Raw genomic sequence first — 20470 nt, 5'->3', positions numbered from 1 at the left:
AAATAATAATAATAATAATAAGATAAAAAGCCATGGAGGGGTAGAGAGTTACAAATACGTAGAGCAAAATATCCAAACACCAAGAGAACATGCCAGTGCAGCACCACGGACAGCAACAGGGAAAACCTGCATTACTCCATTTCCGATCAGATTAAAATGAGGTTTAAAATACTTCGCTCAACGGAAAATTACTGAAACTGACATCCGAAATTAATTCCCTTTAAAGGATAAAAAGAAAAACGTAAAACTAACTAAAATGTCAACACTTCATCATAAATCCAACATGTCCTTGTAACAGTAAAAGACTACAAATAAACAACTTTTACCGCTTTGAACCCAAAATGGCAGCTATAGTGCCAAAACAGACACAAGAAAAACAAAAACACATCTATTTGCGAATCATGCCACGTATTAAAATTGTTCATACTAGACCAGACAAAAAAAGCAAAATACCACATAATGCAGCAACTTTTCTGATTTTAAACTGACCCTCAAAATATTTGTCCACAAAAAACAAAACAAATTTTTTTTGAAAGAGCCACGTGATCTGCCAACAGCAGAAAACAATGCCAATGAAAGCAGTCAAGTGGGGAAAATACACTTTTTCACAATTTCAATCCAACAAATATTCTTTAAAAGAAAAACTTAGTCCTACCTGAAACGAATCGTTGATTTCCGCATCAAGTCCTTCAAGATCATCCACAGCGGACTGAGTCTTTTTCAGAGTCAGGTCAGCAGTCAGTGTGCCCTCATTATAAGATCTGACGAACTTGAAGTCACTAGTGCGCGAGCCCGTGGTCAGGTACGCGTCATAATTGTAAGCGCTGCGGAGAGTTCCCGCGCCCTCCACCTCTGCGTAATTTGGAGGGAGATACGCGCTGGGAATGGCTACAGCTCCATCAAACAACAGTCTGGGCTTTCTCCTGCGACAAAACCTCACGGCCAGGATGATGATGATGAAGGTCAGGAAGAAAGTGGAAACGGACACCAGCGCGATGATCAAATAAAACGTCAGTTTGGAGCTGCTCTCGTCATGAGACATGTCTTTCAGTTCTGGAACTTCAGCCAAGTTATCTGATATGAGTAAATACAGCGCGCACGTGGCTGAGAGAGAGGGCTGTCCGTTATCTCTCACGGACACAATAAGGTTCTGTTTCATGCTGTCAGATTCAGAAATGTCCCGCTGCGTCCTGATCTCCCCGCTGTGGACACCGATAGTGAAAAGTCCCGGATCAGTCGCTTTAATAATGTGATACGAGAGCCAAGCGTTCTGTCCAGAATCCGCGTCCACGGCGATCACCTTGGAGACCAGGGAGTGCGCCTGTGCAGCTTTGGGAACCATCTCGGTCATGAAGGAGTTTCCTTCTGGAGAGGGGTATAATATCTGAGGGGAGTTGTCATTCTCATCCGATATGAAGACACTCACGGTCACGTTACTGCTCAGAGGAGGAGAACCGTTGTCTCTGGCTAACACGAGCAATTTGAAACTCTTCAGCTGTTCGTAATCAAACGACCTCACGGCATGAATGACCCCGGTGTCTCCGTTAATGGATAGAAAGGAGGACACCGGTGCGCCATTGACATCAGAGGACAACAGAGAATAAACTACAGTGCCATTCTGTCTCCAGTCCGGGTCTGTAGCTGATACTGAACAAATAGAGGAGCCCGGTGTGTTATTTTCTTGCACATGAGCTCTGTAATTCTGCTCCTCAAATACAGGTGAATTATCATTCACGTCAGATACAGTCAAGTGAATATTCTTAGTGGAAGATAAAGGCGGAGAGCCCTCATCAGTAGCAGTGATTGTAATATTATAATCAGAGAGCAGCTCGCGGTCTAATTCACCTGTGGTCACCAGAGAATAGTAATTTTTGATTGAAGGTACGAGTTTAAATGGGACGTTTTGCTGAATGGAGCAGCGCACCTGACCGTTATTCTCAGAGTCTCTGTCCTGCACATTAATGATGCCAACCTCTGTACCGGGTAACGCGTTCTCAGGAATCAATATTTTGACAGATTTAGTCATTATTTTGGGGGCGTTATCATTGACATCAATAACATATATTAATACAGTCGATCGACCTGCTAACCCTTGACCATCTTTGGCTTGAATTGGCAGTTCAATTGAACTCTCCTCCTCATAATCTAAGATGCCTGTCAGTTTAAGCTCACCAGACACTGCATCGAGAAAAAATATTTCCAAAAAACTTTCTGATAAATGACCAAATTCATACGTAACTTCTCCATTTTGTCCCTCGTCAGCATCAGTAGCGCTCACTGTCACCACTACAGTATCTACAGGAGAATTTTCAGGCAGACTGACTTTATAGACGGCCTGACTAAAGACTGGAGCATTATCATTAGCATCCAGCACAGTGACGTGTATGGCTACAGTCCCTGATCTCGGTGGAGTCCCGCCGTCTACCGCAGTAAGAATTACAGTCACCTCTTTCTGCTGCTCTCGATCCAACTCTTTATTAAGAACTAGCTCGCCATATTTTCCTCCATTTACACCAGTAAGGACACTTAGAAGAAAATAGTTGTTTTCCAATGTATATGTCTGCACTGAATTCATGCCAATATCCGCATCGTGGGCTTCATCTAATAAATAACGAGATCCTTTGACCGCTGATTCCCGTATTTCGAATTTGATTGTACTTTGTTTGAACTGTGGTGAATTATCATTGATGTCCTGAATATTAAAAATAAATCGATAAAGCTCTAAAGGATTTTCCAGCACGAGCTCTTGTTTTATAACGCACGAAGCTTTTCTTCCACAAATCTCTTCTCTGTCGATTCTCTCCGCTACGGTCAGTTCTCCAGTATTCAGATTAATGTCACAGTATCGTTTTCTGTTACCTTCAGTATCAATTCGTGCATCACGACTCGACAGCCTCTTCACATCGAGCCCGAGATCCTTTGCTATATTTCCAATCACAGATCCGCGTTTCATCTCCTCCGGGAAAGAATAGCTCACGTCTCCATAAGAGGTGTGCGCCATCAGCACGAAGAACAAAAGGCCAAACATCTCGGCAGCAACACTGATGCCTCTGAAATCCATATGGGGTAAAGGGGGAAAAAAGAAAATAAGATAGTAATAATAATAAAGATTAGGCAGACCGTCGATGTCAACGATGTTTGCTTTCGATGTGAGCTGTAAGCCCTGAACAATGACATCAGGAACAGGGTGGAGTAAAGTACAATATGACACAAAATGATTGTAATGGTAAACAGCGACACTGTGAGTTAAACTCAGAAACTGCACAACCTTCACAACTTAGAATGAACCTTGGCGGAACAGGATTGTTTTCCACTAAATGACCTAGTCCTAGGCTATTATCAAGGGCCCTCCGCAACTCGCAACTTTGTATTGTGCAGCAAAACATTATTTTATAATGTAGACTTATACAACAACGGGGTATACAGAGCCCATTCTAGTCACGTGGGGCTACCTGGAGTGATACCTGAGTATATTGGTGCCCAGGGGGTGTATGTATACTTCAGAACTTCAAAAAGCAATTCAATTAAAAATAAAGTATTTTTCCAAGTCTTGTGGTTAAGTGAAAAATACCAATGTGAAAATTTTAACTTTAACTTATTCAATATAACAACGTCATCAAGGAAAGGAATACAAACCTTTTACACCTGGTAGCACAAATAACTATTCAATTTGCATACATTTCGCTAAACTCAAGGTGAGACGAGAGAGGGCCTTTCCCTCGATATGGGTGACTACTGAAACATGAGACAGAAATGCAAACTTTTAGAGAATGAGTAACTGTCGATGTTTTTCTATAACAAGGCAAGCTGGAATCCCTGCACATGACATAGCCTACTGAATATGCTGGAGTAATTAAAAAAAAAAATAATTAGGTTTTACTACAGCGAATCGGTGTATTAAATTAAATGAAAACAGCAACACATCTGTGACTGGAAGAGGAAAATGACTTTAACTAAATGACTTTACAAAATGAACAACCAGCCTCAACGTGACAGCAGAAAACGCTATAGAACACAAAGGCTTTTAATACAAAACGACTATATAGAGCTACATTAAACAATAAATACATTAACAAGCCAAACTCACTGTGCAGCACCATGGACAGCGACACGCGACAGGATAGTTCACCCAAAAATGAAAATTAGCCCATGATTTACTCACCTTCAAGTCATCCTGTATATGACATTGTTCTTTCAGACGAATACAATCGGAGTTATAATAAAAAAAATGTCCTGGCTCTTCCAAACTTTATAATAGTAGTGAATGGCTGTTTCTGTTTTGAAAGCCATAAAAGTGCATCTATCAATCATGAAAGTGCATCTATCCATGATAAAAGTGCTCCACACGGATCTGGGGTTCTTTCAGACGAATACTCCTATTGTATACACCTAGGATGACTTGAGGGTGAGTAAATCATGGGGTAATTTTCATTTTTGGGTGAACTATCCCTTTAAGGGAAATGCCATTGTATGTTTGAAGTGAAATTTAGTGACTTGAAAATTAGCAACCCTTTAGAAAGTAATTTCATAATAATGAGAGGGATTCAAAACCCCACAAAAATATTAACGACACCTTATTCTCTCTTAAACTTACGTGAATTACAATTAAAATGTTAATTGATAAAGTGATATTTACTGACATTAGATTTACAACGGTGTAAAAAAAAACGTACTAAAGCTTATTGCCACATATTTTAGAATTGGCCAGAGAAGACGAATGAATCGGTGATATGATCAAGTAAACAAGTGTTTAAAAATGTATTACATAGGCTACATTGAAAGTCAATTGGTCTAATGTTGTTTTGATGACAGTATGAGACTATGCCTTTTAAATAGGATAATAACTACGATAAATGTATATCCTTTAGGCTATATTTTCGCAATGCTCATGTTAATGTGTTTCTGCACTCTAAAAAATGCAGGGTTAAAAAATAACCCAACCTTAACCACGCCGCTGGGTCACTATAGGACAGAACACGCGCTGGGTTGGTTTGACCCAAGTGCTGGGTTTTTCCATTTAACCCATATTGTTGGGTCATTCATTTGACCCAACCAGTGAGTGAAATTGACCATCTTGCTGGGTTAAGTCTTACTCATGTGCTGGGTTATTTCCTGTATCATTGCCTTATTAAAATTAGTAACAAATATTTTTTTATATTACCGTACTAATGTAAAATAATGATTGTCTCTGTAATACAATAAACCATGAGAGACCACTGTATATGTGATTTCAATCATTTATTTGATTTTTTTACATTTTTAATACATCTTTAATATTTTTTTGTAAACAATTATTACAATTATACAATGTATACTCATTCTAAGGTAAAAAAACATAACGGTTCATTAAGTAAGGTCTTTATACACCAATGAAAACATAGTTGTGTATATGATATTGCATTTCTGTTAACAGATCCTCCTAAATACAGTATTACACAATGCACCTTTAAAAGTCAATAAGAAACTAATTTGAACTCTTATACGATTATGATTTCATTTATTAAGATGTGTTGATTTATTAAGAATAGCTACAAACATTTACAATACGACTAAATATCACAGGGTTTTCCTCACATTTGACAGAGGACGATTCTTTTCCATTAATTTGATATACTGCTTCATGTATTTAACATGAAAAACAAAATAAAACTTTGAAACTAAGATCACCAGCCTCCAGCAAAGACTCGGTCTCGATGACGTGGCCTGGAACAATGGCAACGGTCTGACGTGTCCCCCTCGACGCATCCCTGATGCTCCAGTCATTTTGTAAATATTCATCCATGTTGGTCCCCAACTGTTGATTACACACAATCACTTAGAGTGTTGCAATATAACTGACATGCAAGTTTTTTGTGAAAGTATTTATATTTTTTTTATTGCAAACATTACCAAATGTGGCCAAATGTGAAAAACAAACAAATGTATATTTACCGGTACACATCTAAATAGACAATTAGCAGTCTATTCAGGATGAGACAAAAACACGATTTGGAAAATGGATTCATGATGTACTCGCTCATTATAAACATTTTGTAAATTTTGAACACAAAAAAAGTTATGGACTGCAGCTTTAAAAATGAGCAAAAATCTATTTAAAAAAAATGCAATTTTATGTTGCAAACAGAGATTGCACCTTTAAATAATCTAAACCTAAATTAATTTCATATTTATCAAGCATATCAAACTTACAGGTTGCATGTCAAGGACCTCTGAGCCTCTGTGGTGGGTCTGAAGCCCTTTCCTCCTCTCCTGTAACGTTAGATGGATGGGGGAAGCAGAGTTTGCAGGACCTTCAAAGCCAGCAGCTAAACAATATGAGCATAGTACATAAAGTTGCATTATCATTTAAATAGTATGCTGTATATAACAATTCATATTTCTAAAGTAGCATTTCTGACTTTTCTGCCCTGGTGTTTAAAATGGCGCTGTTGTGACAATAGCAAAAACTATTTATTGGCCTCAAACATCGCGCACACTTGATCCATGACCACTGTCTTAGTAGTAGCCTACTAAATTATTCTTAGTAGGCCTACCTCAGGTCCTAACAACTTATAATGGGTTCAGGGCGAGAACATGCTTAATACGAAATCGATTTATTTCTCATTGCCTCAGTCGCCGTTTGTAAAGATTGCACGTCAGACGCAGTCTGTGGTCCGACGTCATACAATTATTTTTTATTTATTTTTTTTGGGTAAAAACGATCCTGGTTCCGACATAGACATTACAGAAGAAACACGCAGACTGTGCTGCAACTTACCCCCGTCGCTTCCTCTGACGAGAATTTCTTAAATGTGCCAGCAGACTTTAGTTTCCACACAGACTAGACTTTTTTCCCGCAGTTTTTACGTACGAGCCCTAGGGACATAAACATAGGCTACTGCGCGTGCACGGGTTCATTCAAAACGCTTTTCTCACTTTTAATTACTAAACGTCCACAATAAATACGATATTAACGTGATGAAATTACAATTTAAACTACATATTTCATTAAGGCTGCTGATATAGCTGGTTTACAATGTGGCATTTTGTCAAAAAATCTAACCGGCTAGCTGTTACTAATGTTTTACAGAATAAATACGTTATAGCCTACCCCTCGCACTTCCATATCAAAGACTGTATGCTGAACAGTGAAATTATTAATGTTAAAAATATTGGTAAACATATTAACTTACCATAAAACACTGCCTGCTCCGACCTCCGAGTGAAGTCCTCCTCGAGTCAGAAGTGAAGAATCCAGAAAGTTCTGCAAAGAATAAACTGGTTGCTGGGTCAAAATAACCCAACCAGCTGTTTATTTGTGAATTACCCCCTTACAACTCATTTTACCCAGCATGAGCAACCCAATAATGTGTTTACAGTGCCCCAAACAACCCAGCATTTTGACCCAGCACAATCAACCCAACAATTTGTTTACAGAAACAACCCAGCATTTTTTTGAGTGTGCAAAAACTCTTTAAAAAGATAAATGAGTCATTTGGTAATAATTACCCTACATCATTTTGAAAACAATAGGAAACGTACAAAAAAAAAAAAGCCAATATGAAACCAATTCATTAAATTAATTAAACAAAGAATGAAATCCTACCTGATATGAATCGTTCATTTCCACAATAAGCCCTTCGAAATCTGCGGACTGACTATTTTAGAATCAGGTGATGTCGGTCATGTTTTAACAAGGGCCATTTCAATGTAGTTTGGAGTATTTTGATAAAAAAAAAAAAAACAATGCATAAACTATGTTTCAACACTGGCCATGTATCTCCTGAAAAAGGATAGAAATAATGAAAGAAGGAAAGTACATAATTATTTTTTTTGTGTTACAGAAACATAACAAAATGAAAGTGCATCTTCACAACTACTCTTCTTCATCTGTACTCTTTCACAACAAAAGGCATATACAAACATGGCATGCCAAAGTCAGGAACATTTAAATACGTTCACTCATTTTGTAACAATTCAGTACAATAAAATTAAAGAAATACATTTGAATTAAGATATTTGAAAAGACAGGCATTTAAACATATTTACTTAGATTAATAATAGTCTATTAGTCTGATTAGTCTGAATAGTCTGATGGCTGAAGATAAAAAAAAAACTGTTACAACCGTCAACTCAGTTAACTAATATAAAAGGGAACTCAATTTATTATATATCAGTTTAAAACAACATATATCTAACATATAAACACACTATAATTCTTTAATTCACACGGCATGGCCGTATTTAAATAATGATGAACTGTAATTTTTATAACGAAATGACATATATGGAAATTTAAAATAGAAAAAGTAGAACATAATTCGTAAACTTGTAAAAGGGTATAAACATCATTTTTTTTTCAGTATATCAGATATTGTGGAACAGAGGAGGAGATGGAGCAGCGCAGCGGCGCGCAGTGAGTCAGGCTGGAATTACATTTCCTCTCCAGCGTCTCATCTGAAATATTGCAGCCTACAGCATGTCAGACGTAGAGCGGGGCTAAACATTTATGTTCCTCATTATTAGTATTATTTTAAATTGCAGAACACATATGGATTATAGCTACTATATTCTGCAAACATCAGATGTTTGTCTCCTCCCAATTAGCCTACTTCAAAATAGAAATAAAAACGTTAATATCCAACATAAATTAATTAATACTAACCAATTATAAATTAAAATGTTTTGATATTAGATTTGGTGACATCTAAAACTATCGTGCTACTAGCTGCTGCTGCTACTACTACTATTACTACTACCCCTCTGCACCACTCAAAACCATATTATTATTATTTTAGTACTGAATTAACAAACCTGTAGTCCTATTTATGGTAGGCCTAGTAATTATCTTAAATGTCATACGTTTTTAAGGGTTAAACGCTTTTTGCTTAAATTTACAGAAGCAAAAAAGCAAGACAGCAAAAAGAAAATAATTGCATTAAAAACAGAGAACGCGACTTGTTCAAAGGATATAAAAAAAGGGGGTGCCAGATTTAAAATGTAATTTATATTCATATGCGTGTTTTCATATAGGGTGTTTTCATACAAAATACTTCCGCAAATGCACCTGCCTCCTCGGTTTAACATGTTGTAGGCCCATCATTCATGATGGCGAACTTCTATCGATTTTCTGTTCACTGGCTGTGAAGAAATAGCGAGGACGCATCAGTTTAAAAAATATTAAACACACCTGAGACGTCAATACATGTGAAACTTCACTAGTGAAAAAAAGTATACTTTATTGTATTTGAAATATATTCCCTTTTCTAATAGTACATTGCAAATATAGGCCTACTAACAACATTTTTTACTATCTTTAAATATATTAAAAGTATATTAGCATCATGCTTTCACCTATTTTCACAATACCTTTAACACACTTTAAAATAATTGTACTTTTGTACATTGTCTAAAAATATATTTTAAAAACTGTATTTATTTGCACTTTACTTAAAAATTTATTTTTAAAAACTATTTATTTGCACTTTACTTAAAATATATTTTTAACTGTGTGCTGAAAATGATCATTGTAACAATGCATCGAAAGTATATTAATGTGCATTTGTTATTGAAGACAAAGTTTGCAATTTGTAGTATTTGGAATAAGTCAAAGGTATTACTGAGCATGTACTTTTTACTCAAATATAATACACTTATGGTATATTGCTTGTATGTTTCGAAGACACTTGTAATGAATTTGTAATGTACTTATAACACAAATAAAGTACACTTTAATATCACTAATAAAGCATATAATTAGTCCCTACACTGGCATATACTTAAAGTATACTTGAAGTTGTCCCAATTTAGCACACATAAGTACACTAAATACATGTAAAGTTATGCTTTACTAATTTAATTACAACTAAAATATACTTAGTACAAAATTAGTTGTTACAAAACAGCACACTTCAAGTTAACTAATCATTAACACACTCGAAGTTTACTGAATTAGTCTTACTGTAAAGAATACTTAGCAAATTTATTTTTTACCAGGGTTCTCAATTTTATATGATAATTTCTATAAATTAAACTTGACAACTTCTAATTATTTTTATCATTTTGCCGTTTATATGAGTATAGGAAAATCGTGTAAATGCTCCATGCTTCAATTTGAGAGTTTAAAACAAAGGTATAAAACAAGCATTTCTTCATTCTGAATGGTGGGGGGGGGGGGTGGAAGGAAATATTAGTTAGCCATAAATAAGGGTCATACAAACAAAATGCATTGAAGGCTGAGACTATGTTATCTGTCTGTTCCTGAACAGCTCATATCACTTCTTTATTAACATCTGGTCATGCTGTTAATGCAAAGTTGCAGAGACTATTTATTTTGATTTTAAAGTTGTACCAGTAAAATATCCATATCCATATTCATATACATACAGTAAATGTACATTTGGTCAATCTAAACCATGTTTTAAAGTTTCGGTGGCTCAGCTTTCTCTGTTTAATCATTCTTATTTATTAATAAGAATAAATCAAATGCAACTATTTAATGTCAAAGTTTTTTTTTTTTTTTAACTACCCCTTTCATTTATGTACCATGGATTCCTGTAGTTTGAATCTTCATTATTCTCTAATAAAATTATTAAAGCTTACAACACGTAGCTCTCCTGCTATTGGCATTAATGCAAGAAAAATCAAATCGTCTGATATGAAAGCTGTTACAACCTTTAGTTTGTAATCATTTCGGTTTCAGTTTAGAAATATAAAATTATTATTTGACATTTTTCATATCATATAAATGTATGTGAATTTTATTGTTACTGCTCAGAAACCTGATTACATTTACATAAAAATCAACAAAAGGCATTGATTGAAGACAATAATTTCAACACATATGTCCTGTCAATGGTTTCTCAGTTTTTTATTCAGCATACACTGCATACATAGTGCATCTTATAATCTTTCTGAACACATTTAGCAAAACAAGCATCTGAACCTGACATTAAGCTATGGTGGTTATGGATTTAGCATGAGCAAAGTTCTCATAAATCTGCAACCAATGTTTTTATGTTTACACATCATTTCTTACTTGACCTTTACTTCCCACAAACACACTGACACAGCCCTCCTGATGTAACTCAGTGATTGAGAGCGCACTTGAGCGTGAATCTTCTAATCGGCACTTTTATTCTGCTTCCCATGGTGGATGACAGTTTGTGCAAGAGTTTCATCTCTGATTTATGGCAACCGTTCATTTAGTCGTCACCGTGTCTTTGATTTGCAAGTGTGTAGTCTCTGCAGGATACTGTATATGTGCTGAGTCATTCAGGCTAAAAGAGCAGAACAGAGAAAACACAAAAACACTCACCTCGGCTCACATTCCCCCGATGAACTGTAATAGACAGGCATCCCATGGGACTCGCTGTTACTGTACAAACTGTGTCTCCTGTGGAGTCCATGGAGCACAAAATCCAGGAAACATCACTCCAGAAAGCAGATGTGAACCAGTTATTGTTTGATGTTTAATTAAATTAATACTGTACAGTTTGGTCCAAGAGTCCAAGACCACATTAAAATGGGATGTTTTACATTTATATCTAGAAATAAACTAGTTAGAGGATTTTGAAATACTAAATAATTGAGATTTCTAGGTCACTGAAATGCAAATCTGTGAGTTTGACCATGCACTCTTTTGATCATCAACTGTTGTCATTAAAGTATAGACATTCTGAAATTCATAATCTGTCAAGGTGTTTATAATATGCGATGCCAAAAAAACTGCATTCAATTTCAAATCATTCAATCCAAAATGAAAGGATTTTCATTAGTTGGTCCTGTCTGAATGCAGGGCCTGTTTGTTTGGACGTTCATGTTGTATTTCAGGTTCCTGTTTCCTGTATCTAGTTTTGTAGTACCTTTGTAGTCCTTTTGTTTCATTGGTTCCCCACAACATTGATTGTATCCAGGTGTGTCTTGTTACCTTGCTATCTTGTTAGCTTGTCTGTATAGTCACTGTGTTTCACTTGTTGTTTGTCTGGTCTTGTCTTTCTAAAGTTATGTCGGTGTTCTCAGTTCTGTTTGCATGTTATTTGTATTCTGATACTTTATTAAATCCTCTGCATTTGGTTCTACCTCTCCCTTGTTTCTGAGTTAATCTGCATGACAATAATATATATATATATATATATAATTTGAGATTTATGCCAGCCTATATGGTCCTTACAATCTAGCAGAAAGAAAATCGTATGTATTTTATCCTTATATTTCTCCGTCAGTATGTTTGCATCTTCTTTTTCTGAATTCTGTTTCATATATATTTTGTTATTATCATTAATGCTGTATTTGTGACTTACTATGCTGTGATGCCACTACTGCCTTTGGCCATCACTATCTCATTATAATGTTGTTTGTTTGTTTCTCACCACCGCATAAATTAGAGGAAATTTAAAAACACAAACTGGTCATGACCCATAAAGATATGCTCCTGGGTGTGGTATACAGCTCCCATGAGGACATCTCCAGTTTAATAAAGTTAAATGGGTGGGGTCTCTAGAACTCTATGCAGTTAGGAGACTGTAGCACAATCTGATCCCATACCTTCCCCAAACTGTCACCTTTGTATCTGTTCAGACACTCAATTCTGAATGGAATTGTTGCCATGGAGATCCGTTCCATCATTATAGTAACCATAGAAACAGCCTCCAAAGATCAAATAAAAAGAGAGGGTGCTGAGAAAGAAATGTATATATTTTTCTCTAGACAGAATTAAGCTGAACTCTTGAACCTTACGCACCAACACACACACACACACACACACACACTCGCTCTCTTTCTTTGATGTTAGATTAAAGAGGATTTTGAAGATGGAACAGCCGAACTAGTAACTTCATCCAAGATGTCACATGCTAGCATAAAAACAAAGAGTGAAGACAAGCAATGCAAGAGTATTACACCCGCCTTCAACGTGACCTTCCGTTAACCTCCTCGAAGTGCTGAAGACAGTAACATCATTAGCATGAACAGCAGACACTGCTGGAGAGAGAGCGATTTCAGAGCAAGATGTCTGTATTAGTAAATCTCTCAGTGAATTACTAATCATGATTATTACTGCCATCAAATAGGCAGATGAGCAAAGAGAAGTGTGTCGAATCTGAACCTTCACACACACAGTCACACTTGTCTAGATTGTTGACTGGGTTGTCTGCTTGTCAAAGCTAATATAGATGAAATGTGTGTCTGTGGCGTCTAATCCAGTCTTAAATACGGCATATCTATCTATCTATCTATCTATCTATCTATCTATCTATCTATCTATCTATCTATCTATCTATCTATCTATCTATCTATCTATCTATCTATCTATCTATCTATCTATCTATCTATCTATCTATCTATCTATCTATCTATCTATCTATCTATCTATCTATCTATCTATCTATCTATCTATCTATCTATCTATCTATCTATCCATCCATCCATCCATCCATCCATCCATCCATCCATCCATCCATCCATCCATCCATCCATCCATCCATCCATCCATCCATCTATCCATCTATCAATTTTTTTTCAGTAAAACTAGATTTTGTTTCGGGGTTATAATACAAAAAAATGTCCTGGCTCTTCCAAACTTTAGAATGGTAGTGAATGGCTGTTTCTGTTTTGCAAGCCATAAAAGTGAAATCATGAAAGTGCATCTATCCATGATAAAAGTGCTCCACACGCTTCTGGGGTTCTTTCAGACGAATACTATACTCCTATTGCATACACCTAGGATGACTTGAGGGTGAGTAAATCATGGGGTAATTTTCATTTTTGGGTGAACTATACCTTTAAGGGAAATGCCATTGTATGTTTGAAGTGAAATTTAGTGACTTGAAAATTAGCAACCCTTTAGAAAGTAATTTCATATTAATGAGAGGGATTCAAAACCCCACAAAAATATTAACGACACCTTATTCTCTCTTAAACTTACGTGAATTACAATTAAAATGTTAATTGATAAAGTGATATTTACTGACATTAGATTTACAACGGTGTAAAAAAAACGTACTAAAGCTTATTGCCACATATTTTATAATTGGCCAGAGAAGATGAATGAATCGGTGATATGATCAAGTAAACAAGTGTTTAAAAATATATTACATACATTGAAAGTCAATTGGTCTAATGTTGTTTTGATGACAGTATGAGACTATGCCTTTTAAATAGGATAATAACTACGATAAATGTATCCTTTAGGCTATATTTTCGCAATGCTCATGTTAATGTGTTTCTGCAAAAACTCTTTAAAAAGAAAAATGAGTCATTTGTTAATAATTACCCATCATTTTGAAAACAATATGAAACGTACTAAAAAAAAAAAGCCAATATGAAACCAATTAATTAAATTAATTAAACAAAGAATGAAATCCTACCTGATATGAATCGTTCATTTCCACAATAAGCCCTTCGAAATATGCGGACTGACTATTTTAGAATTAGGTCCAGGGATGTCGGTCATGTTTTAACAAGGGCCATTTCACTGTAGTTTGCAGTATTTTCATTAAAAAAACAATAAAAAAACAATGCATAAGCTATGTTTCAACACTGGCCATGTATCTCCTGAAAAAGGATAGAAATAATGAAAGAAGGAAAGTGCATAATAATTTTTTTTGTGTGTTACAGAAACATAACAAAATGAAAGTGCATCTTTACAACTACTCTTCTTCATCTGTACTCTTTCACAACAAAAGGCACATACAAACATGGCATGCCAAAGTCAGGAACATTTAAATACGTTCACTCATTTTGTAACAATTCAGTACAACAAAATTAAAGAAATACATTTGAATTAAGATATTTGAAAAGACAGGCATTTAAACATATTTAGGCTACTTAGATTAATAATAGTCTATTAGTCTGATTAGTCTGAATAGTCTGATGGCTGAAGATAAAAAAAAACGTTACAACCGTCAACTCAGTTAACTAATATAAAAGGGAACTCAATTTATTATATATCAGTTTAAAACAACATATATCTAACATATAAACACACTATAATTCTTTAACTCACATGGCATGGCCGTATTTAAATAATGATGAACCCCTATTTTTATAACGAAATGACATATGTTCTACTTTTTCTATTTTAAATTTCCATATATTTCGTAAACTTGTAAAAGGGTATAAAAATCATTTTTTTCAGTATATCACATATTGTGGGCACAGAGGAGGAGATGGAGCAGCGCAGCGGCGCGCAGTGAGTCAGGCTGGAATTACATTTTCCTCTCGAGCGCCTCTTTAGAAATATTGCAGCCTACAGCATGTCAGTTGTAGAGCGGGGCTAAACATTTATGTTCCTCATTATTAGTATTTTTTTAGGAAGGAAATATTAGTTAGTCATAAATAAGGGTCATAAAAACAAAATGCATTGAAGGCTGAGACTGTGTCATCTGTCTGTTCCTGAACAGCTCACATCACTTCTTTATTATGCTGTTGATGCAAAGTTGCAGAGACTATTTATTTGGATTTTAAAGTTGTACCAGTAAAATATACATATCCATATTCATATGCATACAGTAAATCTACATTTGGTCAATCTAAACCATCTTTTAAAGTTTCCGTGGCTCAGCTTTCTCTGTTTAATCTTATTCTTATATATTAATAAGAAGACATCAAATGTAACTATTTAATGTCAAAGTTTTTTTTTTAAACTACCCCTTTCATTTATGTACCATGGATTCCTGTAGTTTGAATCTTCATTATTCTCTAATAAAATTATTAAAGCTTACAACACGTATGCTCTCCTGCTATTGGCATTAATGCAAGAAAAATCAAATCATCTGATATGAAAGCTGTTACAACCTTTAGTTTGTAATCATTTCGGTTTCAGTTTAGAAATATAAAATTATTATTTGACATTTTTCATATCATATAAATGTATGTGAATTTTATTGTTACTGCTCAGAAACCTGATTACATTTACATAAAAATCAACAAAAGGCATTGATTGAAGACAATAATTTCAACACATATGTCCTGTCAATGGTTTCTCAGTTTTTTATTCAGCATACACTGCATACATAGTGCATCTTATAATCTTTCTGAACACATTTAGCAAAACAAGCATCTGAACCTGACATTAAGCTATGGTGGTTATGGATTTAGCATGAGCAAAGTTCTCATAAATCTGCAACCAATGTTTTTATGTTTACACATCATTTCTTACTTGACCTTTACTTCCCACAAACACACTGACACAGCCCTCCTGATGTAACTCAGTGATTGAGAGCGCACTTGAGCGTGAATCTTCTAATCGGCACTTTTATTCTGCTTCCCATGGTGGATGACAGTTTGTGCAAGAGTTTCATCTCTGATTTATGGCAACCGTTCATTTAGTCGTCACCGTGTCTTTGATTTGCAAGTGCAGAGTCTCTGCAGGATACTGTATATGTGCTGAGTCATTCAGGCTAAAAGAGCAGAACAGAGAAAACACAAAAACACTCACCTCGGCTCACATTCCCCCGATGAACTGTAATAGACAGGCATCCCATGGGACTCGCTGTTACTGTACAAACTGTGTCTCCTGTGGAGTCCATGGAGCACAAAATCCAGGAAACATCACTCCAGAAAGCAGATGTGAACCAGTTATTGTTTGATGTTTAATTAAATTAATACTGTACAGTTTGGTCCAAGAGTCCAAGACCACATTAAAATGGGATGTTTTACATTTATATCTAGAAATAAACTAGTTAGAGGATTTTGAAATACTAAATAATTGAGATTTCTAGGTCACTGAAATGCAAATCTGTGAGTTTGACAATGCACTCTTTTGATCATCAACTGTTGTCATTAAAGTATAGACATTCTGAAATTCATAATCTGTCAAGGTGTTTATAATATGCGATGCCAAAAAAACTGCATTCAATTTCAAATCATTCAATCCAAAATGAAAGGATTTTCATTAGTTGGTCCTGTCTGAATGCAGGGCCTGTTTGTTTGGACGTTCATGTTGTATTTCAGGTTCCTGTTTCCTGTATCTAGTTTTGTAGTACCTTTGTAGTCCTTTTGTTTCATTGGTTCCCCACAACATTGATTGTATCCAGGTGTGTCTTGTTACCTTGCTATCTTGTTAGCTTGTCTGTATAGTCACTGTGTTTCACTTGTTGTTTGTCTGGTCTTGTCTTTCTAAAGTTATGTCGGTGTTCTCAGTTCTGTTTGCATGTTATTTGTATTCTGATACTTTATTAAATCCTCTGCATTTGGTTCTACCTCTCCCTTGTTTCTGAGTTAATCTGCATGACAATAATATATATATATATATATATATATATAATTTGAGATTTATGCCAGCCTATATGGTCCTTACAATCTAGCAGAAAGAAAATCGTATGTATTTTATCCTTATATTTCTCCGTCAGTATGTTTGCATCTTCTTTTTCTGAATTCTGTTTCATATATATTTTGTTATTATCATTAATGCTGTATTTGTGACTTACTATGCTGTGATGCCACTACTGCCTTTGGCCATCACTATCTCATTATAATGTTGTTTGTTTGTTTCTCACCACCGCATAAATTAGAGGAAATTTAAAAACACAAACTGGTCATGACCCATAAAGAAATGCTCCTGGGTGTGGTATACAGCTCCCATGAGGACATCTCCAGTTTAATAAAGTTAAATGGGTGGGGTCTCTAGAACTCTATGCAGTTAGGAGACTGTAGCACAATCTGATCCCATACCTTCCCCAAACTGTCACCTTTATATCTGTTCAGACACTCAATTCTGAATGGAATTGTTGCCATGGAGATCCGTTCCATCATTATAGTAACCATAGAAACAGCCTCCAAAGATCAAATAAAAAGAGAGGGTGCTGAGAAAGAAATGTATATATTTTTCTCTAGACAGAATTAAGCTGAACTCTTGAACCTTACGCACCAACACACACACACACACACACACACACACACTCGCTCTCTTTCTTTGATGTTAGATTAAAGAGGATTTTGAAGATGGAACAGCCGAACTAGTAACTTCATCCAAGATGTCACATGCTAGCATAAAAACAAAGAGTGAAGACAAGCAATGCAAGAGTATTACACCCGCCTTCAACGTGACCTTCCGTTAACCTCCTCGAAGTGCTGAAGACAGTAACATCATTAGCCAACGCATTCTCACCCCAAGGCGTCACTAAAATGACAATTTTGACCATGCTTCTATATTCGACGCTTTAGGCACCCTTTAGCGTCAGTTACATGACGCGATCCTAGGGCGTCATCTTACTGACGCTTTACCTAAGCGTCAGTTAGATGACGCGGGTAGGTTTAGGTCTGGGGTAGGGTTAGGATTAGATAGCGTCATCTAACTGACGTTAAAGGTAAAGCGTCAGCAAGATGACGCCCTAGGATCGCGTCATGTAACTGACGCTAAAGGGTGCCTAAAGCGTCGAATATTGAAGCATGGTCAAAATGATTCCCAAGGCGTCAGTTTCATGACGCCTAGGGATGAGAATGGGCTGCATTAGCATGAACAGCAGACACTGCTGGAGAGAGAGCGATTTCAGAGCAAGATGTCTGTATTAGTAAATCTCTCAGTGAATTACTAATCATGATTATTACCGCCATCAAATAGGCAGATGAGCAAAGAGAAGTGTGTCGAATCTGAACCTTCACACACACAGTCACGCTTGCCTAGATTGTTGACTGGGTTGTCTGCTTGTCAAAGCTAATATAGATGAAATGTGTGTCTGTGGCGTCTAATCCAGTCTTAACTACTGCATATCTATCTATCTATCTATCTATCTATCTATCTATCTATCTATCTATCTATCTATCTATCTATCTATCTATCTATCTATCTATCTAATTATCCATCCATCCATCCATCCATCCATCCATCTATCTATCTATTTTTTTTTTCAGTAAAACTAGATTTTGTTTTGTACACCAATACTTATTTTTGGCTGCTGACATAGACAGTAAACAGAATATCCTGAAATAAATGTTTCTGATTAAAGCATATCATCCAAAATCATTTCAACAACAGACTCACAGACACAGAAACACTGACAACATTCACATTCTTAAGAAAGAAAAGTTTATTTATTTTGTGATTTATAAACAAAACACATGACCACTTTTCCATCATAATGAAAAAAAATATATAAAGAGAAAATAAGAAAGGAATGAAAGTCACTAATTCACCATCACATTGATGAGCAGGTGTACAAAAGAAGAGGGTTTAACAACAGATGATCGCCATTCAGTTGGACAGCACAGCGCCACCTACTGATCACCACCAGACATTGAGAAAGAATGACAGCATGAACGCTCACTAGATACAAGCAACACTACATATATTGTATTTTACATCAGGATGTTTTTTCCTGTTTTTTTTTTTTTTATTTCTTTGTCAAAGAAGTGAAAGAGTAGGGATAGAATCATCATACATAATTTAGCTACAATATACAGTGCTAGTTTGATCAGTATGTCAAACACAAAAGTTTTTTTTTTTTTTTTGTTATCATAAACCAAAATCATAAAGAATAGGGGGGGGGAAAACGAGAGCTTCAGGGCATCACACGATAGAGCATTTACAAATACCAAGGTTTAGTAACGTCATAACTGTCCACTGTAAGTCGGTGAAGAGGTGTCAGTATGCAAAAGGCTCAGAGACGGTACATACACAAATCTCTTGTGTGAATAATGAATAAAAACTATAAAGAAAAATAGTAAAATCATAGCCATCTATATCTATATTCATATATATCTCTATATAGTAAGTGTTTTCTTTCTGGTAAGGTCATGCAGCAGTCACGTTTGAGTAATTGTGACATCGGTTCGAGACGTGTTTTTGGGTGCGTGGCATCAAGGTAGGCAGGCAAGTGAAGGAACCAATAGCATCAGAGCACAGACGTGATCAGACACTAAAGCAGGGTTTAAAAGGCATGGGGTGGAGACAACAGTCTGAACTTTGTTGCAAACACTTTCAATTGGTAAAGGTATTGTGTGTAATATTTTAATGTTTAAATACTTGTATCCAAGTTTAAAGTGTAAACACTGGATCTGTCTGGTAAATCATTGCTTTGTTTGTTTGAGCATCACAATCAGCCTGACACAGCAACACATCGGCTCATAACCAATAGTTTGTTCAATTTAAGGCAGACAGGGGGAAATTCTGTTTGGTGCTGCTAGTGGCACAGATTGATCTTTAACATTGGTTCAAATGGACAAAAAGCCCAGATTTTCGCCCCACAGTTTTCTCTACAAATCTCCACCCCTTGCCTAAGCCGTTCTCCCTTCCCTTCTCTTTCTGAGAATGAACCGATGAGAGACCAGCTGAAAATACAATGTCTTATACAGAGACAGAGCTGAGGTTGATTGGACAGCACTGGATCATTTGCATACGACAGTGCTGTGGGAGGGGCTTCTGTCTTCTGGGGGGAGGGGATTTGACAGGCGTTGTCTGCATTACTCCATACTACATGAGTACACCACAATGTCTAGAGCTAGCCTACCCAGCAGAGAGATCAAGAGAGAGACAAACAGACAGACAGTAGCT

The 20470-nt window shown here is 36.0% G+C and overlaps 1 protein-coding gene across 1 annotated transcript; it reads right to left on the bottom strand.

The window, feature by feature from the left end:
- Positions 1–613: 613 nt before the first annotated feature.
- Positions 614–3259, bottom strand: LOC130072880 (protocadherin beta-15-like). Its single transcript, XM_056238183.1, has one exon. It carries the CDS (start codon positions 3059–3061, stop codon positions 614–616), a length of 2448 nt encoding a protein of 815 aa, XP_056094158.1. The 5' UTR covers positions 3062–3259.
- Between the last annotated feature and the right edge of the window lie 17211 nt (positions 3260–20470).

This window comes from Rhinichthys klamathensis, unplaced genomic scaffold (assembly GCF_029890125.1).
Source record: "Rhinichthys klamathensis goyatoka isolate OS25496 unplaced genomic scaffold, OSU_Roscu_1.1 h1tg000509l_1, whole genome shotgun sequence".
In the NCBI taxonomy this organism is placed as follows: domain Eukaryota; kingdom Metazoa; phylum Chordata; class Actinopteri; order Cypriniformes; family Leuciscidae; genus Rhinichthys; species Rhinichthys klamathensis.
This window is presented reverse-complemented; position numbering and strand designations above follow the sequence as displayed.